At 36.7% G+C, this 26,995-nt stretch overlaps 2 protein-coding genes across 4 annotated transcripts in view; one reads left to right on the top strand and one right to left on the bottom strand.

Annotated features, from left to right (window-relative positions):
* The window catches only part of GPATCH2 (G-patch domain containing 2), a 180,352-nt gene extending 156,558 nt beyond the window's left edge, over positions 1-23,794 (bottom strand). The window contains exons 1-5 of the mRNA XM_046679824.1: positions 23,650-23,794; positions 13,001-13,717; positions 7,776-7,837; positions 4,257-4,439; positions 3,707-3,786 (exon numbers count right to left, since the gene is read on the bottom strand). Of these exons, the coding sequence (XP_046535780.1) occupies positions 3,707-3,786; positions 4,257-4,439; positions 7,776-7,837; positions 13,001-13,717; positions 23,650-23,705 (1,098 nt within the window). The 5' untranslated portion in view covers positions 23,706-23,794. The remainder of the gene's footprint in view (positions 1-3,706; positions 3,787-4,256; positions 4,440-7,775; positions 7,838-13,000; positions 13,718-23,649) is intronic.
* A 313-nt stretch (positions 23,795-24,107) lies between these two features.
* The window catches only part of SPATA17 (spermatogenesis associated 17), a 196,395-nt gene continuing 193,507 nt past the window's right edge, over positions 24,108-26,995 (top strand). For all 3 annotated transcript variants that reach the window (XR_006891207.1, XM_046679665.1, XM_046679664.1), the window contains exon 1: positions 24,108-24,191. Coding sequence is in view for 2 of the 3 variants with exons in the window: in XM_046679665.1 (XP_046535621.1) it covers positions 24,112-24,191 (80 nt within the window). In the remaining variant the exon portion in view is untranslated. The remainder of the gene's footprint in view (positions 24,192-26,995) is intronic.

Below are 26,995 nucleotides of genomic sequence, written 5' to 3'. Positions count from 1 at the left end.
CAGTGTAAAATTCATTCAAAATAATTCTTCACAGACCATATTAAAGATGAGGGCCAGCTCAAATATAAATGAGGTATAAAAGAAACATAAAAGGCTGTAATATAAAGCAGTTTAAATATTAACTATAAGGCATATTATATATAAAATATGAACAGAAAAGTTTTAAAGTCTAAAATTCTGCACTCCGACCTATGATACAAACGTTCTCTGAATCATGAGCTTCTGTGTTTAATATACCTAATAATAACAGTAACTATGATTTATTTAATATACACTACGTGACAGAGATGGTGCTACGCCCATTATGTAAACATAATCTCATTTAATCCTGATAACACTTCTGCCAAGTAATTATTGTCTCTATTTAACAGAAAAAGAAAATGAGGTTCAAATTTCATTATAAGTGAAAAAGAAGAACCAGAGTAAGGATTCACAAAGGTCTGACTTCAAAACCTATGTTTTCTACAATGTGACTTGACTCTCTACGAAAATAAAGTCAATCCTCATTCCTATCTCCAGGTTCCACATTTGCAAATTTGCATACTTGCTAAAATTTGTAACCCCAAATCAGTATTCAGAGTGCTTCCCTGGTCATTCACAGACGTGAGCAGAGAGGGGAAAAATCTAGGTCACCTGTTGCCCATGTGCATTCCCGCTGAGGTCAAATACGGCAACGCTCTGCCATCTTGTTTCAGCTCTCATACTGTAAACAAGTTCCTTTTTGTGGTTAATTCAGTGCCGCGTTTTCCACATTTTTCTTGGTGACTGAATGGCCCCCAAGCACAATGCTGCAGTACTGTCTAGAGTCCCTAAGCACAAGAAGGCTGGTGATTGATGTGCCTTATGGAGAACACACGTGTGTTGGATAAGCTTTGTTCAGGCATGAGTTCACTGCCAATGGCCATGAGTTCACCGTGAATGAATCAATGATATATATTAAATAAGGTGTTTTTAAACACAAACATTACAGAAAACAAGGTTATGCACTGCCTGATTAAAGAAAATGTGACCAGAGGCTCACAGGAACCTAACCCTGTATTTCCCTTAGGAGCAATGGTTCAGTATTCACTAATTAGCATTCACGGGGATTTTATAGAACACAACTATGGCGAATAATAAAAATTCCAGTTAAAAACTTTTCCTCCAAAAAATGTTTACATTAATATTTCAGTAAAAGATTCTTCTTCTGTCATTTCCTTCAAAGGTCATCACTCTATTTGTACAGCCATCATTCATCTGCTTAAGAAAAAGAATCCTGTTGCGCTATTCTGTCTAATGGGTTGCAACTACATGTGTTTGACTTCGCTTAGAAAATGAATCTCTCTTAAAAGAAATCTGGCTTTCCAATGTGAAAGTCTAAGGAATTAAATTTCATTTCTTACTATTGGATGCCATAGGTACTATTTATGACTGTTTTGCGAGATTACGATTTTTAAAACTAGATTATTACATATAATACGGACAGCATGAGCCGCCACCACCACCACCACCACCACCACCACAACAACTCAGCATAGGAATTTAAAAATATCAGCACAGATTGGAAGTCTTACCTTTCTTGCCCAAGTCAGATACTTTATTGAAAAGAAAAAGATTACAGTACTTAAAAATCCAAACAAGGACAATTCAAGATTGAAAGAAAAAAACCTGAAGGAGCCCATTGTCTTCAGTAAAATTTTGAATACAAAAAAATGTAGACCAGGAGAACAGTTTATGGCCTAATGCACCAGGTCCATGATAAACACACATACACAGTATATCTCCATCAAGTGAAACTTAATCACCTTTTTACAATTTAGAGAGGGAAGGCAGCTCTTACTATGGTTAAGAGCCATGTATCATCAATACCATGAAGCTAGCCTATCAGTTGTAATAGCTTCTATAAAATACCACAGTGAGATTGCAATAAGCCCAGAAAATGGGCTACAAATCCCAGCTATGCTCAAGCAGGCAGTGAACCAAAAAGAAAAAAAGGTAAAACTGAACCAAGAACTGGAGAGCATTCATCTAGATTCATGACTGGTAAGGCAAAGTTCACGGGCCAAGGTTTGAAAGGGACTTATTCAGATCTAAAAGACAGTCATTATACAAAATAAAATAAAAGCATTTATGTAATGCAGGAAAAAATTCATGAATTTTCACTCCAAAGGACATAGCACAAAAAAGCTTACTTACAATCACCAAACACCATATTATTGTACCTGTAAAATATGACTTTAAATATGCAAAGGGAAAGAGACTCAAAGTTGCACTTTATTAATCTCTCCAGTTTAGACAAGCAATCTAAAAGATATCATACATTCTTCATTAGTACATTTGCTGAAATCTTTCAGATTATAATAACTTTAGGTAAAGGAAATGTCAACTTTGAGTTTCTTTTCTGATCACCATATTTAAGTTAGCCATTAAATGCTGAGTTCACAATTAATCCATACAATAATAGAAAAATACATGTATTAATCACAGTTTTCATCAAGTATTGAAACTTAATAAAAATATCAATCATTTTAATATAACCATTTTGAATTCAAATGGCCTCAATGTAGCACAGTGTCTCAATAGAAATGTTACATTTTTCCCTCTGCTTGGTGAAAAGGAGCCCATGCAAGTATTTCTGACACTCACAGTGACACACATGGTCTGCCATTCTAAAGATGTGCAAGCAGCTCTCACTTTTAAACATGACAATATGATTTAGAGTCATACAATATTTGCTGAAATGCCAGCTTTCACATGATTTCAAAAAGCTCTAAACCAAAATGATACTTTTGCTTGGTTTCAGGTATCAGACAAAGCAGGTAATTTAAAAGGTAATAGTCAATGATCCTACTAGCACAGACTAGTTATCATTGTGGCTAGTTCAAAACTAGGGTAATTTTTGCAGTACAATGAAAACTATACTATAAAATACAATAGGTTTGCAATACAGAGCAGATTATCCAAGTAGAAGGCAAACTTGAACAAAATACAAACTCTAGCAAAGATTATCAACCTTTACTACTCATCGTAGCCCTTGTTAAAATACCCTGAGTAAAATGCAATTATTTTAAATAACGCTGGTTATATAAGATTTCTCTAAAATTGAACCATAAATGTTCATCAATGCATCACGTTTTTTATTTACAACAGTCAGATATGTAAAAATTAGTTCTTAGTGAGTCACAATATCAACATGAAGGAATACTTAAGTGAGATCTGGAAGTTCTTAATTTTCCAGCTTTCGTTAGCATTTTGGCAAAGCAAGTGATACATAAATGGTTTCAATGTAAAAAAAATCATAAAAGAGGAAAAATATATAAAATTTACAGTAGTTTCTACCTACCCTGGGCCAACCTAGACCCCTAGAAAGCCCCCCCAACCAGGTTCACTTCTGCCTAAAGGAAGAATACCAGTCCTCCAGCAAAAACAGCCCCATCTTTTCATCAAAGAGGCTCTCACTTCAATGATATTCCTCCAGGGGAAGAGGACAGGAGCCAGGTTCCCTCGAATGTCATTCCCCAGATGTTCAAAACGTAACTAATTTATTAGCATTAGAAGATTTGGTTTATAGGGGAATCTCACTGGTCCAGTGTGCAGCCTACAAAAAAATGGATTATTTTTCAGTATAACATTAGAATATGAATAAAGGATGAGGATGTGGCTTTTTATTCCATAGAAATGGATACATTTCCAAACATGACAATTAAACAAAAAAAAGCATGCCTACCATTGAAGTTGGGGTCCCTCCAGATTTTTTAATGTTCTTGGAAGGCATTCCATGAAGGCGACTGAGTCGAGCTTGGAAACCTGGAAAATCAAAGTATTCAATTTAGGAGATTCTATGATCATTGAAGCATAGAATAAGATCCTATCAATTCAGAATTCAAAGTAAGTTGGAGGAGAGAAAGATCTAGAATAGTTGTGAGGAAAAGGCAAAACTCACACTTACGAGATCTGAAGCAACGCCTAGTAGGGTTCTAATGTGGACAGGACATAACTATTGATTATTTAAGCATTAGAGTATTATCTAGAGCTTTTCTTTCCTCCCTATTTACCTTTACATCATTTCAACATTTCCACGATGGGCCTAGCAAGAAAGCAAGTCAACCTTTCTAATAATGTGAAAGCATGGTAAACGCAGTAGCTGAGTTGCTACTCCACATGTTTCTGTACAGCATCTTGTGTTCAGATTCTGTCCTTTCCATTTCGGCCTAACCTCTTTCCGAATAGACTGACTACAAGCCCACGGTATCCACCAGTCAGGCAATGCTACTGACCTCTTCTTCCCGGATGTGACATAAGGGGGAAGGAACCAGTTAAGATACTTTCAAAGACAGGATCTGGTAAATTTTTGTCTAGCTCAGTGGGATCTTCCTTTTCCCACCAGGGGATGACTCCAGTGATGCCACACGCTCCACCGGATTCCTTTTCATAAAACCAGTCGCTCTGCTCATCGTCACCTGTGCAAAGACAAGACATCCCCCCAAGATTCAATTTTATCATCAAATGTACACAGTGGTCACATTTAGATTTAAAAAATACAAGACAGCAATCAAATTTGAATTATATATAAACAAAATTCATATAATTTTTAATATGTAGCACTTATACAAAGTTTTTAGTACAAGTATATCCAAAAACTCCATGAGATATACTTATACTAAAAAGCAATTTGTAATTCATCTGAAATTGAAATTTAACCAGGGATTCTGTATTTTATCTGGCAATCATATATATAATCTAGAAAGAAAACTTTTTATTCTACAACATAGCTTCACTTAGGAAATGGTTTTTAAGACTATACCAAGAACTGCCATCGACAAAAACAAAATGTTATGTTTTAGAAGGAATTTAAAAATGTGAAAAACAATAACAAACTGGTTAATCCTTTGGCAAAAACTGTAGGGAAATCCATTTAAGTTACTACCCTTCCCACATTAAGGAAAAACAAGCGTTAGTCTCCTGCTGGGAATTAAAAGGTATGAAACTGTAGCATGTTCTCTGCAGCTGATAATGGTATATAATTAGCTTAATTTCATGATTTGTATGGAGTGTAGAAGAGGAAACAATCATGAACAGATGTGACTAAAGGAAATTAATCTGATTAAGTTCATTAAGAAATAGTTGTGAAAAAGTTGATTTTAAATGAAAAGTGACAATACCATGGAGTTTACAAAGAAACTATGGACTACCACAAGCAAGACATTTTTTAAGAAAGACCACTTTTCACTGTTACGTTTGACTTTTGGGAACATCCATGAGTATAGCCGTGGAATAATGATCAATTTGAAATTGAATTTGAAATGTGCCCTGGGTGTGAATCAACAGCATTTTATATTTAAAAAAAACGAACAATAAAGAGATGTATAAAGAGACCAAAATACAGAAGGAAGCAGATGGTTTTTAAAAATAAGAGACAAATAGCATTTACAATATGATCCGAGATTTATTAAAGTCTTCACAATTCTTAGGAAAACTACTAATTCTGGTTTCTAAGAGGGTCATCACAACTGCCATATACTTCTTCTCTTTAGAGAAAGAGAGCGTTGATTTCCCAAATCTCTTACTACAGACATTTTTAAATGTAAACTACAAAAACCCTTAAGCTTCAACTGAAAACCATTTTATTGGGGAACATCCGTATCTCAAATTAGGAGGGAGTGAAAAATTTAAAGCCTTTGGAAACCCAAAGTCACCAGTTTATTTCAATTAAGGATTTAATAAAAATTAACTTACAAAACAAGCACAATTCAAAGCATATCAATATCAGTACTGTTACTGAGAGTCACATGAAAATTTCACAGATCAAGTATAAGCACAAGAAAAGAAAGTCACTTGAAAATGACTACCCAAGATCTTAATTCCAATTAAGACAACATTATTACAGAAAAATGAGGTTATTTTATTTTTGATGTGATACACAACTTTATTTATTTTTTTGAGGAAGATTAGCCCTAGCTAACATCTGCCGCCAATTCCCCTCTTTTTGCTGAGGAAGACTGGTCCTCAGCTAATATCCATGCCCATCTTCCTCTACTTTATATGTGGGACGCCTGCCACAGCATGGCTTGACAAGCGATGCCATGTCCACCCCAGGGATCCAAACCGGGGAATCCCGGGCCACCGAAGAGGAGCGTGTGAACTCAACTGCTGCGCCACCAGGCCGACCCCCACAACTTTGTTCTTAATAGGGAAATCAAACAGCTAAGGATTAAGAACTTGGACTCTGAAGTGAGATAAACCAATAAGAATTCCAGTATTTTTGTAAGGGTAGGGGTAAGTTACTTCAACTCTATTAGCCTAGATTTCATCACCTAAAAAAAAGAAAAAGAAAGGGAATCTATGTGTTGTTTTAAGAAATAAATAAGAACTTAAAGTAAATTAAATGTAAAAAAGCACTTAGCAATGTGAAATACAATAAGCTCACAACAAACGCCAGCATATTATTCCAAGTCACTCAGTGCTGTTCAAAGATTGATAGGCTTGTGAAAATGTTTTTTTTTTTTTGAGGAAGCTTAGCTCTGAGCTAACATCTGCTGCCAATCCTCCTCTTTTTGCTGAGGAAGACTGGCCCTGAGCTAACATCAGTGCCCATCTTCCTCTACTTTACATGTGAGACACCTACCACAGCATGGTTTGCCAAGCAGTGCTGTGTCCACACCCGGGGTCCAAACTGGCAAATCCTGGGCCGCCGAAGCAGAACGTGCAAACTTAGTCGCTGCGCCACTGGGCCAGCCCCTCAAAATGTTACTTTTTAAAGAGTTTTTTCACTTTATTTCATTACCGAATTCAACATTTACAATGTAATTTTGGATAGACTTACACATTTTAACAAGAATTTAGGTATATTATCAAGATAGTCAAGCTCATCCTCAGCCCCGAGATTCTACCATAATTCAGCAAAGTCTCAACTTTGAAAACTCTAGTCTTTAAAACAGTTATGAACCTATTTATCTGGGACAAATGGCTTATAAGTAAGCAAAAAAGAAGGATTATTTGATTTACTTTACTGGTATTGCCAAGAGGATGAACAGATTAAGAAAAACATGCTTGGGGCACATATTATGTTGTCCTTGTTTCCATCACATCCTTAAACTACTTATAATTTAAAGAAATATTTTGTTTTTTCCCCTAGAACTTACTGCTTTCCTCTCAAGATTCTCAAGAAAGGAAGATAACATTTGTGACAAGTATTTGTACGTATACCTCCTGCCCCATTATAAGGACTTCATATTTTCTTTCAGAACAGGTGGTTTCAAAATAATGCCATACGAAACTGTGAAAAGCTTCAGAAAATTTCAAAGGTGGAAAAGATCCAAGTCTTAAGACATTACTGTTTAACGGTTTACAACACTGAATTCACGAAAATCATCTAATTACTCACAAACTGGGTAGGATGAATAAATGTCACAGCTGAATAAAAATGACAAATGACTTGCAAATCCACCTTTATTAACGCTTAAACAGTATTAAATACGTTTGGAATCGGGGAGAATGAGAACCACTGTCGTGTGAAGTTGCCTTAAAAAAGACAAAATTGAAAAGACTGAGGTCTGCAAAGCTTTCTCAAGGAAGGTAATCCTGCCTTAATATTATTGGCTCCACATACTAGTTTTTGGACATCATCGATTACTAGGATACCCTTCCTAATATATAAAAGACCCAGACCCCAGTCCACTAAGCAGCGTGTGTACAGCAAATGGATGGCAGTCATCAACTTCTGTGGTAACTTGTAATAAGCGCAACTTTAAAATGAAGATGTTTTTGCAAAGAGAGAAAAAACAGCATTTCAGTACCTTGTCGTCCCTCATCATTGGTAAACAAACCCGCATCAGTGCTGCTGAGACTGCTGGAATCACTGTAAGAAAAGAAAAAAACAGATCAAAAGAGCAATTGATCTCTCAGTCGTAAAATTTTCAAGAGACATGGCAGCTCAGAGATGGAACTTAAGCCTGACAAGGATCTGAAAGAAAATAAGATGATTCTTTTTTAATCAAACTGCAAATATCCTGGTTCCATTAACTACAGAGCATATTATTTTTGGCACATAAAACCACGGGAATCTAATGGGACCCTGACAGTAAGCCAGATGTGACGGCAACGAGGTGCTGACACAATTGATGCATTTTATTATCTGCTTTCATCAAATGCTCATTGCTCCTTTCTTATGCCATGCAATTCAGCTGGAGCTGGGATCGCCACTGCTCAATAAAATGGGAAAAGTCTCAATCAAAAGCAGGGGAAGGCTTTCTTCAGCACATGAAGTACAAGGGCCTGGTAGGAAATTACTTTTCATAACCACAATTTCAAATATTCTGGGAAAGAGACTGCTTAAGAATTCACAACAACTCTATTACTCCGCAAGGAAGAGAAAAAGTTTACAATGGTAACAATCCATTAAATCAAAGTTAAGGTTCTTTTGAGCAAAAACTGGGCAAAAAAGAGAATATTACCAATATTAAGGAATGGGTATACAAAAATAGCAGGTTCTCATTCCTTCCATAGAAGTTTGAGAGTATGATAGAGTCAAATTTAACATACAGATTAAAACAAAGAGTAGATAGTAGATTGACATGAATAAACTGTCATTATTAGTTCTAACAGAGGCAATGTTTATATGATAATCCAGTTAGTTTAAAAAACCACAGGAACAAGGTGATATAATAAGAGGTTTGGCCTCTACAGAAAATTGAATGACGTTCTTTACAAATTCTCCTAAACTCTCTTTTTACTGTAATTCTTAATTTTACCAACCAGGAAATTGCCTCAGGTCATTTTTTAAATTATAATACATTTTCCATTAACATGGAGTACTCTGTAACCTGACTTAAAAGAAAAAAAGGCATCCTAATCTGTTTTAAAATACTTAAATTGAGTTTAGAATTAAAATTATAGTTGAGATCTAAATCCATACGTACTTTGTGAATATAAAATGTCACCGCGTTTTCGTTTGATTTTTAAAAAATAAATATAAACAAAAAGCATAAGAATTTGTTAAGTGGCACATTTTCCCAAGGACTCTGAATTAGGACCTTTTTCTTTAACTTTCTGCAAATGAAGAAAATAGATGAAGCTCCCTATACTCCAGTATACTGCATGATTGTTAATGTAAGAAAATGCTTTCTAGGAGCATCACGTCCATATTTTCTTCTTTATAAACGTGTGCTCTTCTATGCATAGCGACGTTAGTGTTAAAAACACTCTAGAAACTTTATCATTTTGCTATTTATCTGTCCAAACTACTAGTGATTTTTCTTCTCTTCTGTGACTGAGCTGTGCTTTCCTGTCTGCTCTCATCAACACAACTCTAATAAGGGGCCTATCATACATACCTTAAGTCACGATTCTTTTTCTGAAAGCCTTGAGGCAGAATGTATTTAAAATTCAGAATTTTTCAAAGTTTAGGGAGGTAAGTTCTAAAATGCCTAAGGGAAGCCCTCCATAATCAAACATATTAATATATTTTTTCAATTAAATGAATGAATATCCACAGTAAATACAGATCAAGTTAGGTCTGACCACAAATGAATTAGTTTCTCACAGCTTTCAAAATTCAGATTTGCAGATAAAGGATTTTGAATCTACATGATTTTTTTTTTTTTTTGTACAATGGTCTTCTAATCTCTCTGAGTTCAGATTTACCCTAATATAGTCTACATATAACCAGGCTCATCTTTTCAAAATAACTTGCTGACTAAAAATATCGTGATATCCTAGATGGGATCCTAGAATACAAAAAGGATATTAAATAAAAACAAAGGAAATTCTAATAAAGTATTGTCTTTCATTAATAATGTGTCAATGTTGGCTTTTTAATTCTGACAAAGGTATGATATTAACAATAGGGGAAACAGGGTGTGAAATATATGGGAACAGACTATACAGGATACACATTATCTTTGCAACTTTTCTGTAAATCTAAAACTATTCCAAAAGAAAAAGTTTATAAAACACACATGTACATATATATATAATAAGTCTTCCATTAAAAATCTAAAATTACTTCTCCACACTTGTTGGATTAAATTTAGATTTCAGGGGCTGGCCCCTTGGCGGAGTGGTTAAGTTGGCGCGCTCTGCTGCAGGCGGCCCAGTGTTTCCTGGGTTCGAATCCTGGGCGCAGACACAGCACTGCTCATCAAACCATGCTGAGGCAGCGTCCCACATGCCAGAACTAGAAGGACCCACAATGAAGAATATACAACTATGTACTGGGGGGCTTTGGGGAGAAAAACGAAAAAATAAATAAATAAAATCTTTAAAAAAAAAATTTAGATTTCAAAGCTCTCTATTGGTGGGGCCCCACCTAAATTCTTCCCATCCCCATCTCTGGTCCTTTTGCTTCTGTTCTTTCTCCAAGTGGCAACCCTATCTTATCTCCTCTCCCTTCTCTCTCTGCCTGCCCACTTTTCTTAAAGATATAAGGAAACCAGAATTCCCTCTTTTAAGTATTCCCACTCCAGCTCTTGGTCCTTAGCGGTCCTTGTCCTAATTTGAGATATTTCTATATGTGTTTTAAACATGTTTCTGTCTTTACATTTCACCTCATTGACATCTAGCTAGTTGTTCCAAGTATATCATGTAGTTGTTAGTGTGTTCAATAAATTAGAACAAGAGTGGCTGGCCCCGTGGCTGAGTGGTTAAGTTCACGAGCTCCACTTTGGTGGCCCACGGTTTCGCCAGTTTGGATCCTGGGCATGGACCCAGCACCAGTCATCAGGCCATGCTGAGGTGGCGTCCCACAGAGCACAACCAGAAGGACCTACGGCTACGATATTCAACTATGTACTGGGGGGCTTTAGGGAGAAAAAGGAAAAAAACCCAAAAGATTGGCAACAGATGTTAGCTCAGGGTCAATCTAAATAAATAAATAAATAAATAAATGAAAACAAGGACTTAAATAGAAGCAAGCCTTTCATTTTCAGCATCTGACGGCCATTAAGGCTTATCTCCAAGGACACCTCTTCCCACTTTTTTTAGTATGACTTTTACAGCACAGTCTTCGGAGAATATATTCCAGGAATGCTTGGTGAATTAACGTATGTATACTAATCCCAGTCGCCTGCCCCAATCTGCTCATTTCCTATATTTTCTATTCTTGAATCATCTCAGAGTCCTCTTTCTCATCTATCCTCCCAAACACAGCCCGCCTCCCATGGATTCCAGCTCTTAAAACTGTTCTCAGATTTTTTTTTCCTCCACTATCACTGCCATAATTCATCTCCCGTTTGAGGATGGGCTGAGGGTCAGTCAAAGCTAAACAAAACACTGCTGTCAAGATCATGCTATCTCGATAAAATATAAATTTAATTGAGTTTCTTCACTGCTAAAAATTCTTCACTGACTTCCCATTACCTACAGGACGAAACCCAAGTTATTTACCACAGCACACGAGGCCTTCAACACAAGCTTATTGCAGTAGACTCAACCCCCACTTTACATTCTAGTCATAATGAACTATATATACTTTCCCACTTGCTCCACAATCCAGGCCTTTGCACAAGCTGTTCCCTCTACCTAGGAATGCCATTTCCCTCTGTCCTCTTCCCTCCTCCAATCTGAACGAGGCTTAGTGCTTGCTTTAAATCTCAGCTCCTTTATGACATCTTCCCTCACCAGAACCTTCCACACAGTACACTTTATTTTCATCATTTGCTTGTCTGCTATTCCAGACTATGAGGCTGTAGAGAATAGGTCTGTCTTATTATCAGTCTTGGTATCATGAGTGACTAGTAAACAGTAGTTACTCAAATGTCTGTTAAATTGCACACAAGGAGTAAAGTAGTTCAGCTCTTATTTATAATTCAGATCCATGGAAATATATAGCTTTTCATTGAAGGAAAGCTTTGGAAGTAGTCTCAAAAAACGCTTACACTTGTTAGGAAAATATCTTAAAGATTTAGCAATCTTCCCACAGAAGAAATATGCACCTAACTCTTAAGGGACAAAAAAAATACATAGGTAAGTTTAAAATAAAACAAATTTTTAAAATTTTATTCAGGAGTGAAAACATCCTCTTTGAAAATGTGTACCTGGGCTACTGACTGCTGGGCAGGCTGATCATACCTAATAGATACTCAGATATTTTTTACAATGAAAAGAAATGAAGAGAGTTTCAGCTCATTTCTCTTGCAGGGTAGATGTCTGTCAATAAAAGGCAGATATCAATAAAAGGAGGGGCTTGCACAATCAATCCAGAAAGCGGATGATCTGAGAATAATCCAGAATTGAGTACTTATCTCCACTGCCACACACTCTCCCAGCAACTGAGCAAGATAATGACCTTCGTGGGAAGCTGAGTGGTCCTCAGTCACAAAGGCCCACTACTAGCATCCTGGCATAAAAATGACAACTTGCTTGGAAGAAAAGCAGACACCATAAGCATTTCAAAACCTTCCTGATACATTTTTTTGTTTTAAGTAATTTTACTTCTTTAGATACACTGGACAAAGCGTCAAAGGATCATTGCTTTTCTCATTCGTCTAATGACAAGATCAGGTGTTTCTAGACTATAAATTGGGTTTTACAATTCATAAGTGATCAGAATTTCTAGCAATCCTCAGACTTCTTAACATATCAAGCCACACACAGTCAAGTGGTATAAACTTTTGATTCGCAGGAATCAGAATAAACTGATGCATGGCGACATTAAAAAACACCAGACACTAAAGCTCTATAATTAAAAAAATAAATAATTATAAATCCAATTCTAAGAGTTACAAATGTGTGTCATTCAAACGCGCATTCTTTCCCATTGAAAATCCATTTCCTTTTCTCTTTGTAGCTGAAAATTAAGTCATTATAACACAATCAAAAGACTTTGTGTAAATCAAATAAGCAATTTTGCTTTGTGCTAAACATCATTAAATTATAAGGAAATATAACCGTGGTTAAATAGTAATAGAACTATCATTATTATAATTTATAATTATTTTAAAATAGAATTAATTAAAATACAAACCACATTCAGCCACAAACAGTGGAGACACATATTTTTATATTTAGAGAATATAAAAGTCACCTTTCACTCATGAGTTCATCTGAGATCTTCTGCTCTTCATAATCCATTTTGTCCTTATTGGTCTGGCTTATTTCCTCACTTTCTAAAACTACTCCTTCATCTTGGATCTTTGGTCCTTGTCTAACGATTTTCAATTTCCTTTTTTTGACTTTGCTCTTGGTGAACTCTTGATATTGGTAAGCTCTTTCATTGTCCATGTCCTGATCTCTACAACCTTCTGGGGGCTGGGTCATTGTCCGTTTGTTAGAGATGTCCTGGGGGAGATCTACTGCCATTCGTTTTACCTTTCTCCTCCTGCGCAGAGTTCTGTTGCCAAGGTTGTCCACTGCAAAATCAGACTCATGCCATAGAGGTCTTTTCCCTCGAACATTATTATTTAAGTTTGATGACGGCCTGCGCTTTGCCACTAACATTTGGTCATCAGAGTCACTATGATCTTTTTTATTATTATTGTGGTTCTCTCTATAGTCCTTGCTTGGTTCTTCTAAACTAGAATCAGAGCCTTCACTTAAGCAGTGACCAGTCTCCCATGGGTGATGGACATTATACGACCTTCGTTTTCTCCCTCTCCTTTTCCTTGCCTGGCGTTTCAGAGGGCAAGACAGACTTCGAGAATGGTCTCCCGTTTCAGCAAATCCACCTCGAGCTTGCTCTGAGCTCTCCTCCAATGCTGAGACAAGATCGTGAACCAATTCTTCCATGGTTCGACTGAAATGCCTATATTTTTTTTAAAGAAAGAAAAACATTTAAAGGAAATAATCACTATCAACCCCATTAACCTAGTTTATTACAGCTGACGATTCACTCTAAATCTGAATAAAGTTAATAACTATTATAAAGAAATGTTTAAAAGCTATTTAATTTTTCTATCCAAGATATTACAGTTCCAAATATTCTGACTCATTTTTAAGCTCCTTTTTCTTGTATAAGTTCTCTTATTAAACACAGGAATTACTTCAAGATAGAGTAAGCATAATATCAGCAATGAAAGACCCAGTTAATTTTATATTTTACTGTATAATTCTGGAAAAGTTATTTCTGCTCAAATTGCTGTTCTTTAATCTACTTCCGTCCTTTTCCTAGAGGAGATAGAGAGAACTTCCTCAACCCCCCAACCCCCCAACACACACAATACACATCTCTAAGTGAAGAAGGAAGTACAGCGTAATTCTCTCCTCACCACACGCTCTCCCCAATCACCGCCATGAAACGTGACGCAGACGGAAAGACTGACAGGTACTTTCAAGATTTGTATTAAATGTGAAAAGAAAGCTTAACCAAACACTAGACATATCCTCAGGCCACACTAATCTCATAACCCAGTGAAGCAGAAATTTTGTTCATATTCAAAATGGAACCTCACTGGTCTAAAACAGCCATCATTTCTCTTACAATTCATTCTGAGGCAGCCTCTTGTCCTTTTTTAGTAAAAATAAACAAACAAACAAAAACCATTCAATTATATTACCAGTGAGAAAATTATCCACTGAGGTTATCAGCAAGGATAAACATGACTATTCTTTGTGGACTTTTATAAACTACACTGGACCTTTCAAACCCAACTCCCGAAGATTCTAAATCAGTTGACATTATAGAGGGCCCAGGATTCTGGTTTTACTTTTTAAACACTATAAGTAACTCAAATATGCACCTTTCTTAGGAAGATCATGAACAATCACTTCTCAAACTGAGATCTAGAAGCACCCAGCGATCAAAATATTCTCAACTAAAGAGGACTATTTAGTTTCTAGAGTCCATTTGCAATTCTAACGACTTTCTACAACAATTCTGTCTTTTCAGTTTAATGAAAACCTGAAAACAAACATACATTGTGATTCAACTGCATTTACCACTCAACACGTGATGCACGCGTACAGCTTCTAACACTTGAGTACTTACTGTGTGCCATTTCTAAGTGTCTTATATGCCTTACCTCATTTCATTCTCACATAACAACCCTATGAACCCTATGAGGTGGCAGATGAAATACACAGACAGAGATTAAGGACAGCCTGCCCACCGTGACACATTTATGAAGTGGGAGAAACAGGATTCAAACTCCAGTAATCTGATTCCAGAGCCTAAATGCTCACCCAACCACAGCCAAGAACAGCTACACAATTCCAGGATTCGGTTTGTACTTTTGTTTATGATCGATTTATCAGCAGGAAGCACTATCTTAATTGTAGAGGCAGAATCAATATACGTCTTAGGAAGCCCCAAATGACTCACAGTCAGGCATTCTATTCTTTTGACTAGAAAAAGGGATGGGAGACCTCATCAACCCAAGGCTCGGGGCAGTACAGGTGGTGACAGTGAGCTGAATTCAGAGAACCAATGCTGTAGTCATCAGTAAAATGCACATTGAGCAATTAAGTAACAGGACATTGCCTTTCAGTTAATGTGGGTTTGCATTTTCCAGATCTATCTCCTTTGGCATTCTCAGTGAATAAACAAGAAGCCTATAGGGATACACATTTTTCAAAAATACGCCGATTCAAATATATGTTTTAAATGAACTCTGGAGGGCCAATGACATAACTTTTTTCCTTTAAAAGGGTTCTAGGGGCCAGTCTGGCAGCATCGTGGTTAAATTCGTGTGCTCTGCTTCAGCAGCTGGGGGTTCACAGGTTCGGATCCCAGGCACAGATCTATACACCACTCATCAAACCATGCCGTGGTGGTGTCCCACATACCAAATAGAGGAAGGCTGGCATAGATGTTAGCTCAGGGCCAATCTTCCTCACACACACACAAAATAAAATAAATAAAAGGGTTCTATATATCACTCAGGTTTCAGAGCACTGCATTTGATTAAGAGAAAGATGTGTCATGTAGGAATTATCATTAAAGTCAAAACAAGGGCTGCAATTCTGGCTATGATGATAAGCTAAATGGATCTTTTCTCCATTACCTGTATGTTAATGATTCCCTTTTTGTTTTCCCTTTGTTGCAATGAATATTTTGTTCTTTTCCTTTAACATTAGCTCTTTGGAAGAAATGTAGTCTGAAGACGTAACATCTCTGAATATAATATTACATCTTTAACAAAATTCACTGGCGTCTGTTTCACATGTATTACAATAAGGATCATTTGTCTAAAGGAAAACTCACTATCACCTGGTTCTTGAGTAGTTTAATTTTTGAAGAAACAGTTTTCTTATCAATGAGTGAATGACTAGTTACAAATATTAATATGAAATTAACTCAATGATTGAATATAATCTCTAACTACATCTGCAGGTTATTTTGGAAGTAACAATTTAGTGCTTTACTTCAGAAGAGAAAATGTGGTCGTCTTAACATTAAAAAAGGGTAACACATCAGATTCAATTCACTGAAATCCGAATTCTCCAATTAATTTCATTTAAAAAGCATTGCTGTAACGAACAGAGTTTAACAAAATATAACCAATATCATTACTAAGAATGATAGTGAAATTTCTTTATAACCTCATTAAAATTGTCTCAGCCTTATTCGATTTTATATTCTTTTTCTCAAGAGAAAATACAACATATTTCTTTTTAATTTTTTTTTTTGAGGAATATTAGCCCTGAGCTAACATCTGCCACCAATCCTCCTCTTTTTGCTGAGGAAGACTGGCCTTGAGCTAACATCGGTGCCCATCTTCCTCTATTTTATGTGGGACGCCTGCCACAGCATGGCTTGACAAGTAGTGCGTAGGTCTGCGCCCAGGATCCAAACTGGCGAACCCTAGGCTGCCAAAGAAGAACCTGCGAACTTAACCACTGTGCCACCGGGCTGGCCCCGAAAAACAACATATTTTTTAAAATATTTTAATTAGAAGAATGCAATTTATCCCACGATGTCACTCAAATATGAATCAACTAAAAAACTACTTTAAAAAGCTTTTTAAAAAATCCTATAAAAACAGAAAAAATACATTTATTCTAAGTGCCATTGAGAGTTCAAGTCACTTTTTTCCCCTTCAGTTTCAAATAACCAGACTCTGGCAAGTCAATCCCAACCAAAATGCCTATTAACGAGCCAGCAATATTATAGTCAGTCAGTCAAGCTGTTTCACCAATTTTCTTGGGTAAAACTGGTATCAACTGGTCTCACAGAAATAAAATTATAAGAGACCATCACATGATCAAGAGCTTATTTATTTTCTTTGCATTGGCAGGTATATTGAAGACTACAGTTGTGAAACACTTGATCCTAAAGATATTTTCTTAAATAAGACCTTTCTTATTGGAAGGAAAGCTAGAAATCTGTAACTTTTCTGTATAAAAATCTGTTAATTAAGCATTCACAGTTTTCAAGTTTGAGTTACAGTAAAATTCAGTGAATTACCACTTAGCTAATGTGAAAATTTTATATTCACATTTATAAAACAATTCCTTTTCATGTGGAATTCACTGGAAATGAAATCTTTTGGGAATAGTGTGCACTGGGTATAATGTCTAAGATAACAGCTCACTAATACCTTTCTTAAGATAGTCCAAATGAATAGCATAAAATCATAGTCCCACTATTCACATAAAGTTGCATTTTGTAGAAAGGAATGACTTGGGTAGATAAGCATTTTGGTTTTTTTCAAGGAGTTATTAGATTATGCTGGGCAATATAAAATGTATACCCAACTCCAAATCTGATATGCTAGTTTTAGGTAAAAATTCTTGGCTAAAGGTCAAATTTGTTTGTTTGTCCTCCTCTAGGCAACACTAAACATCCAGTAAAATGAGTGACTTGCTCTCCTTCGCTTCCTTAACAACAAGCTCTAATTAATTCAGAAAAAGCCCTTCTGAAAATGTATGTTTGCCAGTGAGGAAGATCAATTAATGAAGAAAATGTGGCACTGAGTTTAGGGTTTTCTTGCAAATGTTTTTGGTTCAAGGAAGAAGAATCAGAAAGCTGCCTTAGTCCTAACTTACTGCTTGTATGTCCCCAAGGACTGGCAGTTGACTGAGGAACCAAGAGCTCTCAAATGGCAGTCAACAACCTACAGGCGGGCACAGCAGGAGTCGAAGCCCAAGAAAGCCCAGAAAACAGACCCCCCAGTAACTAACAGCCAACTATTTTGTCAATGACTATTACTTTTTGAAGCCTCTCTTAGCAATAACTACTATTCCTAAGAGGGAAAAATATAGCATGTATAGAAAACTTACTCAAAGAATAATTTCCTTGCCTGGATACAGATAAACATAACTATATAACAAGTGCATAAATGTGCATCTACTGAATAAACCCAACAAGTTCATTAAAAAACAAACAAAAATCTTCCAGATAAAACTAAAGGGTAATTGACTATGGCTATCGAATACCTAGTTAAGGAAAAAAATATATACCTTATCACCTAGTACATGGTAACATTCTCATCTTCATCTCTGTAAAATACAGATTATCTCTTCTACAAAGTTAAGTAATTTTAGGAGTAGAGTGCTAAAAGTAAGTTACCTGTTGCTAAATACAACTGCTTAGTTGGCTTTCAAAAACGTAAGGGAATAGCCATGATTGTGTTAGTTTCCCAATCAATAAAAACTCAATGTGTACATCAATGCTGTACTAACACACAGTACACAGACAATAACTATGCTGATGAATATACGCTATGTCTGATCACAAACTTAAGAAAAGAGTCTCGGAATTACAATGCCTCGATATTCATGTTAGCTTTTACTTAAGACAGGAAAGGTTGGGTGGTTCTTAAAGTATATAGCAAATTGCCAAATAGTACACAGACTAAAATTAATAGATAATAGTGGAGACCATGACAATGCGTGAGTAAACATGCAAACGGTGAGCCTTAAAGATGCCACATCAAGGGCTAAATTTTATAACTAACTTAACAGAATATGGTCCATAAGAATTATCAAACTTATTTCTGCTGCTCATAGAATTTATAAATTTCCTTCCTTAATGGTAATACAATTTGTCAAAATAAGTTCTTTCTCTCAGCCTAGTAATCTAATAAAAGATTATGTCTTCAATTTTCTCCTTTTATATATTTTGGGGCAGGTCATCTTAGGAAATTAAGAATAAACCTAACATTAAATGTTAACACTTGAGCTAGTTTAGAAATTCCTTGACCAACCCATTTAAACCATTAATCAGAGTAACCTTTTCTCTCTCTCTGAAAGACGGAACATGGCGGGGCGGGGAACCTATCTTATTCTAAAAGATGTAAATGACTAATTATAACATTACATTAACACTAGGCAATAAATATGGAATAGAATTCTCTAGGGGGGGAAAAAAGGCTGGGAGGAAACTGTAGAGAACACGAGCTTTGGAACCAAAGCTGTAAATTTGAAAGCTAAATTCTACTATATTGATTAGCCATAGGGCCTTGAACAAAGTCCTTATCTTCTGATTCTGTTTATTTATCACAAAAATGGGTATAATTTCTACCCTGAAGGGATTCTGTGAAGATGAGAGTGGGTACCTATGTGTCAGAGCTGTTATTTCATCTTTCAACAACCTCTACACACAAATAAGACAACTGGCCACTGAAATATCATGTTATTCTGCTTTCAAGGTATAACCATGGGGGGGAAGAAGTGGGGAAAGGCACATGCATGTATGGTGACAGATGGCAACCAGACTTTTGGTAGTGAACACAATGTAGTCTATACAGAAGTCAAAATATAATGATGAACACCTGCAATTTACATAATGTTATAAGCCAATGTGACCTCAATAAAGAAAATAAGGGAATAACCATATTATGAATGCTGAGAATATCATAACAAAAGCAAAGACTGTCAACCTTTCTGAGTTCTTGAACCACAACGAATGATGGGGAGGGGGGGATAACAGATATTTGCAAAAGTCTGGCACACAATTTCAAGATATTCATGGACTCCTTAAAGACTGTTCTGGATCTAAAAAACTCCAAAAATTTCAAGTAAAAAGAATTAATGCTGTGTATCTGACCTACTTCTATCTTAATAATATAGAAATATAAGAAAAAAAAAGATTAAAGAAAAGCATACTTTCAAGTTAAGAGTCACAGGATTCTGCACCAAACAGAAAAACTCACATCCCACAATGGGAGGAAAAGCTCCAGTGACTTGCACTCAATTGGAGGTGCTGCTGGCAGCTGCTACTTTGTCATGTCTGTCACCACAGGAACACTTAGAAAGCTTTCTTTCCTCTTTACCCTAGCAACTTGACAAAAAACAAATCATACAGGGCTTAAAGTTTAATTGTACTTTCCAAATAGTGATTTCATAAGGCAGGCTCCTTTATTATTTAAATTTAAGAACATTCTTTTGATTTTTTCACTTCATTCTATGACTTTAAGTCATTCAAAACTTCTTTCCTTATACTCTGATCGCTTTCAAAATGTAAACTATTGAATGAAAAACCATCTAAATGAAATGAAGTCAAAGTCTAAAACAAACAAAAATAACTTTGTTTTTAAACAAAAAACAATTTTTAAAAATGAACTTTAAGTAAATATATATTATAAAATAATTTGAACATAATAAAAAATAAAAAAGTAATAATTAAAACAAACAAAATCTAAAAAATAATTCATTCCAATTCTTGTAACACCCATATATTAAAGTATATGTAGGTAAGCTTCTAAAATGTAGGAAATGAGGCCCATTCATTGCTTATACATGGTAACTGCTTGGTCTTTACTGAATATATAATATATTCTGAATTCCTAGATTAGGAATGAGAAAGCTGACAATTGAATATGGATTACAACTACCTACCATAATACTTGACACAAAAAAGATGCAAAAAAAAAAAAAGTCTGTTGGATGAACAAATCAATGAAGGGCTAAAAGAAGGAACAAACAGTGAAAGAAAAATATGACAACTAAAAGTTCAGACAATCCAGGTGGCAAATTTTCTGCCACATTAACAAGCCAGATACTCTAACTTTTTAGTTAAGTAAATGTGGCAGTACAGGGAAAATTATCAAAGATAGGGTTTTAAGACTTCCAGCTTGCCATAAATAAGGATGCTAAGAAGCTATACCAAAATTAATGAGTTACTTGGCCAAAATCATACTGGCCATTGCTCTGACTGCTAAGTGTTGAAACAGAAACCTGACTCAAAACAAGCCTAACCGTATGAAACTGAGTTCAAGACCAAAATAACCACATTTATTTTAAAAAAGGCACATTTTTGACTACACAGTTTTCCAAATCTATAGAAAATCAAAATACCAAATAGGAAAATGAAGCTACAGAAAAAAAGGTCCAGAATCAATAGTTTATTTTTAATGACTTTTTTTAAAGCAAAGCCACATAAAGTTAAATAAATAGACACTACAGTTCAATATATCAATAATGATTCAATATTTTCAATATCAAGGACTTCATTTTTAAAATTTTAGTCCAACCTTTAAAATCTTTCCCAAAACCTCCCAGAAACTGACTTTAAATATAAATCACTAATAAAGTAAAAAGTAATAAAGGAAAGTGTATCTAAATTCTAAATGTGATTTGTCCATTAAATGAATCAAACTTTAAAAGGCAAGTTAATATTGTAAGTCCAAAAAGAAGCTCTTTGGACCTAATTTCAAAATTGTATGTGAGTGATGAGAGCGAGAGGAGAGAGACACCCTCAGCTACAAAGATTGTATAAAAATATAATATGAACCACTTATAAGATTAACTTGCATAAAAAAGATATTAATTTCCACCTGCAACTAAGATATACAACTATGTATGGGGGGGTTTGGGGAGATAAAGCAGGAAAAAAAAAAAGATTGGCAACAGTTGCTAGCTCAGGTGCCAATCTTAAAAAAAAAAAAGACATTAATCTCCTCACACACACACACACACACAAACATAGGATCTTTATTATTTTAATGTATAAGACTTTTCTTCCTTAGGCTTTTTAATTACAAAATAAAATGTCAGTTCTACTTTCCAACAAATTGTTAAGAAAGAGATAAATCATCTACACTTACCCAGTTGGTGTCTAAAAATTGAAAAACTAGCCTTGACACTGGAGAAAAAGTTGAAGTCAAGATGGAAGTTAAGGAATTCTGGATTGGTTAACAAATCCGGCACATACTTTCCAGTTTATATATTCCTTGAGACACATAGGCAGTATATTGGGTGATTAAGAATTTTTTTAGATATACTGGGATCATACTGCAAATACAACACTTTGGTCAAGTTATCTAAACTACATTTGTTCCCATCTCGTCATCTCTAAAATGCAAAAGATGATCTCACCTACCTCAAAAGATTTATGTGAGATGATATCCTATGGAAAACCTGGCACCAAGTAACTATTATAAAGAGGTACCTGACCATGATTCGAGTAGAAGGTGGAAAGGAGAGCAAGGAGTTGAAAGAGTCATATTTTTTAATCAGTTACCTACCCTACAAATCAGTGATCACCACAGCAAGAGGACAGCAGTCTACACGGCTTACACATGATACACAACTGCCAAAACTAAACATACTAAACACTTGAGAACTACGGGTTTTATTTTATGCTAATTATATCACCATTAAAAAAAATAACTCATTTAAAAAAACGCTCCCTGCTTTTCTTACTGGAAAATGTGAGGACTTAGAAGGAGCATAACCAACCTATATTCATTATAAAAAGAGCTACAGAATGATCGCATCACATTCAAAACATTTCAGGCAAGACATTCTTTTAACTTTTCAGTGATAGGTGATATAAAATGAATTCTTCGAGATCACAGACTACTGGAATTCCCATGTTCTCATTTGCTGCAGACTCTAGGAATGGACACACATTTTTTTAGCCCCATCCCACCTGCCATTTAACACTTTATGTTTGAGGACTGTCAGTGGAAAACTGGCTTGTTTGTTTCACTGCTTGTCTTGGGTATGCTTGGAGGAAAAGAGCTTGGGGAAAAAAAAAAACAGGACAGACATTACAGAGTTTTCAACTAGACCTCCCAAAATCAGCCTCTAGCCCTAGGACTAAAATGTGCATGTCAATTTTGGCCACGTCACTTACATATCCTGTGCCTCTGATCATCTCCTATCACAGGACTGTCACAAGGATAAAGTGTATTAATTTGTGAAAGCACTTTGAAAAGCCAAAGCAACATATTATTCTAAAGTAGCATTGGTGATGTGATACTGTAGATACAGTTAAACCCCAAACTGAATCTTGGCATTTATCTGTTCTTAAGCAACATACATACACATCTCATTTGAACTAGAATGAAACGATCAAGGGGCAGAAACAGGTAGGTTACTCCTACACCCAAATAGGGAGGTTGGAAGGTAGGGTCTCTTCCACGACTAAACTTCCAGAACTCTAGATTTCTGGGATCTGCTATTCCAAGACACCCGGTATAATCCAGTAAATTTAAAAGGGAAGTGAGGGAAAAAGGTCTGGATTAAGAAAAATTCTTCTGTCCCTGGTCTTGTCAGCCATCAACGAGGAAATAACTGAACTGCTCCTGGAGTGCAGAAAGCTTTACTCCTAAAATATCATCGAGCGTCAGACAAGCAATCAGCACGCAGCGACTGGATCCCTTCACAAATCTTTAGCGAATGCCTCAACGCCTTCCTCAAACTGCGTCCATGCCGGGCACGAGAGAGAGCAAGGCCTAAATGTCTTCAGAACATCCATCACAACTCCCTCCCCCTTCCATCCCAAGGTCCAGTGGCCTCCGGCCATCACACCCGTTCCGGATCTCCCGTCCCCCGGGCCGCCAGCCTCACCAGCTGTTCCCGGCGGCTGGAGCTCCGATCGGTTGGCGCCCGGCGGCCCCGAACATTAACGCCACCCGGGAGCCTGGCCTCGAGGCTCAGGCCCGAGAACACTCTCCAGCTAGCACAGCACCTGCGACTTCCAAGAGCACTTCAGCATTTTGAGCTGAGCTTCCGGAAGCAGGCGGGAGGCGGAAACCGGATGCTCGGAGCAACCACTAGTTCTCCTCCCCCCCTCACCCCCTACTGCTTTTTGCTTCTATAATCTCCTCTTTTTACTCCCACAAGAGATAGAGGCAAATGATTGGAACGTTTTCCTACGCAAAATTTCTTAAGTTTCTTTATAGTGTTGCGGAAGCTGAAAGAGGATGGGAAAAAAATGGAGTAAATGGAAAGTTAACCGCCCCCCTGGACTGGCTTTATGGTTTAGTCCGGTTGCCTGGGAGACGGATAGTAACACCAGTGGTAAACCAGATGCGGGAGGCTATGGCCACGTTAGCCCGGCTGCAAGCTCGGTCGAAAGCTGTGGGACAGCAGTACTACTTTAGGAACAGGTGAGTCATCGACTGGAGCATCGCGGACAGGCTGGCTGCACTCTAGCCAGTACTTCCTCTGTGGGAGTTTCCTATTAATAAATTCCTTAATTCGATACGTACCACCCACTTCACCCCTTCATTTGTGGGCTGCAAACATAATCACAAGTTTAAAAGTAGTGCTACCATAGAGGGGGGATTATAGTTAGGGGGTGGGGGGTGGGGGCATAGATATCAGCTTGAGCTGATTTAAGTAAAAGCCCCGTATGGATAAAATTGTAAAGCGTTTTTCTTTGACGCCATCATTCTGAGAAAATGTCCACCCTCTTGATGGGTTAATAGCCTGACTGGAGTCACCCAGGCCCCGTAGCTGGGTGAACTCAGTGTATCCCCCATCTTCCTGGGAATGTGAGCCTCCATTATTTCACAAATGTCATTGAACGCAACTGTTCTATGACTCCTTTGTCTTCCCAAAGTGACAATATCTAAACCACTCTGATGAGATTATCAGTATCAACATATTAATTAATAGAAGAGGGCTAAGAAGACACTGGCAGGCTTGTCCATCTCTCTACACCCAAACTTCTCACTCAGGGAGAGGTTCATTTTAACAATGGCCTTCTGGAAGCAATGCCCCAGGAGATGTTCCAACTGAAGAGAAACTCCAAATAAGTGAATTAGACCGTGATAGAATATGGGGACACAGCAGACCAATGGAAGATAGGTCAATAAGACAGGATCTTGCTGAGCCGTTCTTATTCTAACATTTATCTCACCTACTACATTCTCAGGGCGCCGTGTACCTCTCTTACAGCACTTATCTCAATTCAATTTTACATTCTGTGGCGAGATGATATCCATCATCTCTCTTAAACTAGAAGTGGAGAGTGTCTGGTTTTTGCTCATCATCATTTTGGTCTCCAGTGTCTATCATAGTTCCTGACACATAATAGCTGCACAATACTTTTTTTAGTAATTCCATAAATGAATCTTTCAACCAATCATTGATCCTGGTTTAAGTAAATGTACTAAAACTAGCTAGAGATAAAAATTATCTATTTATTTAGCATTCATTTAGAAGATGTGGCAGGTCCTGTGTTTATGGACATACATATATAAAAGAAATAAGCTTCATCCCTCTGGATGTTCACAGCCTAATATGGAATAGAGGTATTTAAAGAATAATTACAGTAGAGTAAGGATGAACAGGAGGGTAAACAACTAACATTTCTTGAGCACCGACTGTCTGCTGGGCATTGCACCGGGAACTGTTTCCTAGAGTATCTCATTTGGTTTTCATAACATTACAAGTTAATATGTTAATCTATATTTTTAGAGCTCAAGAACAGTTTCCAGAAAAGCCTGGTGAAGTGCCACGTGACTGCAAATAGACACCATTTTTCCACAGATTTTGGGGTCAACCTTTGTCCCCATCTCCTGGCTTTTGACAATGAGTATATTTCTCCCAAAGTGGATGTTGCTTAGAGAAAAGACTAGAACTATGCAAAGGCCATGATGAGAATAGGCTGGCATTGCTTCCATTTCATTTATTATTATTAATATTTTCAGCATGAAGGAAAATCTCTAAAGATCATGAAGGAATCAAAATTCCAACGTTTGCATAGTTAAAAAAAAAAGCAGGATATTAACAACTTTGGGGGCAAAAAACCATATAAAATATTAGTATGTGAAAAAAGTAAACAGGCAATTTCCTTAAGAAATTATTGTCATTATTGTCATTTCCCATCTGTTATTGACTAGATCAGTTCTTTGCAAACTTCAGTGTTTGGTGGAATCGCCTGAGGATCTGTTAAAATGCAGATCCTGATGCTTGGGTCTCAATTATGGCCAGAGAATCTGCCTTTCTCACTAGAGTTCTTGTGAGGTCCCATTTTGCATAAAAAGGGAGACTTTCTAGAAAAAGAACTGTGTGTGGGCCTATTATTTAATTATAAAGATCCTTAGAAATTATATATTTTTCCCCTTTTACAGGAATCAAGCAAAATGAGATTCAGATAGATTGGGTAATTTGTGTAAGATCGCACAACTACTATGTCTCAAGGCCAAGTTATCCACTTCTAAGACCTATGCTCTTCACTGCCGCACGAGTCAAGGTTTTCTTCTCCTCCACTGGTCTGATGAGTTAAGCGGCAGTAAGCACCAAGATCCAGAAATCCACCTGGCCTGAGCTTACTGTTCCAAATCCATTAACATGTAGGGAACAGGGCTGGAGGAAACCATTTTAACTCTCCTTGGTTCGTTTCAGTGTCTTCCTTCCATGTTGGTATCAAGGCAGAGAAAAAAATGTTTCTACCTAACAGCTGGCACCAGCATGCCTCTGAACTTGCAAGATTACTTTGTTGGGGAAATATATTATTGCTAAATGCTTAGGTTAGCACCTGAGTCCTCTAGGGCTGGGAAGTCCACTGAGGAAGAGAGAAGCTCATCTGCCTGCCAAAGAGGAAGGATTTGGAGAATTTCCCTAGATGTAAGAAGCAAATATGGGAGGAGCTGATGCAAGGAGAGAGCTAGGGAGCGTGGGGAGACTGTGCATTGCCTGACCAGCCCGGATCCTCTGGAAAGTTGCTTACACAGGAAATATCTGTGGATGTTCATGTTTTGATCTGCCCATCAAAGAGGCTGAATGTTGTGTCTAGGATGTTACACGGTGGGAAAAAGGTAGTACTCAGTTGTTATTTGACAAAGTATTGTCCTTTAAAAAAAACCCAACAAACCACTTTCATATTAATTCCTAGTTTCATTTCTATTCTTCTGCATTATTGAGATTTTCTTTGCAACTTATTGGTCATTTATACTATTCTATT

Source organism: Equus quagga, chromosome 12 (genome assembly GCF_021613505.1).
Source record: "Equus quagga isolate Etosha38 chromosome 12, UCLA_HA_Equagga_1.0, whole genome shotgun sequence".
Classification (NCBI taxonomy): Eukaryota; Metazoa; Chordata; class Mammalia; order Perissodactyla; family Equidae; genus Equus; species Equus quagga.
The sequence above is the reverse complement of the archived record's forward strand: the minus strand, read 5'-3'. Positions and strand labels throughout refer to the sequence as shown.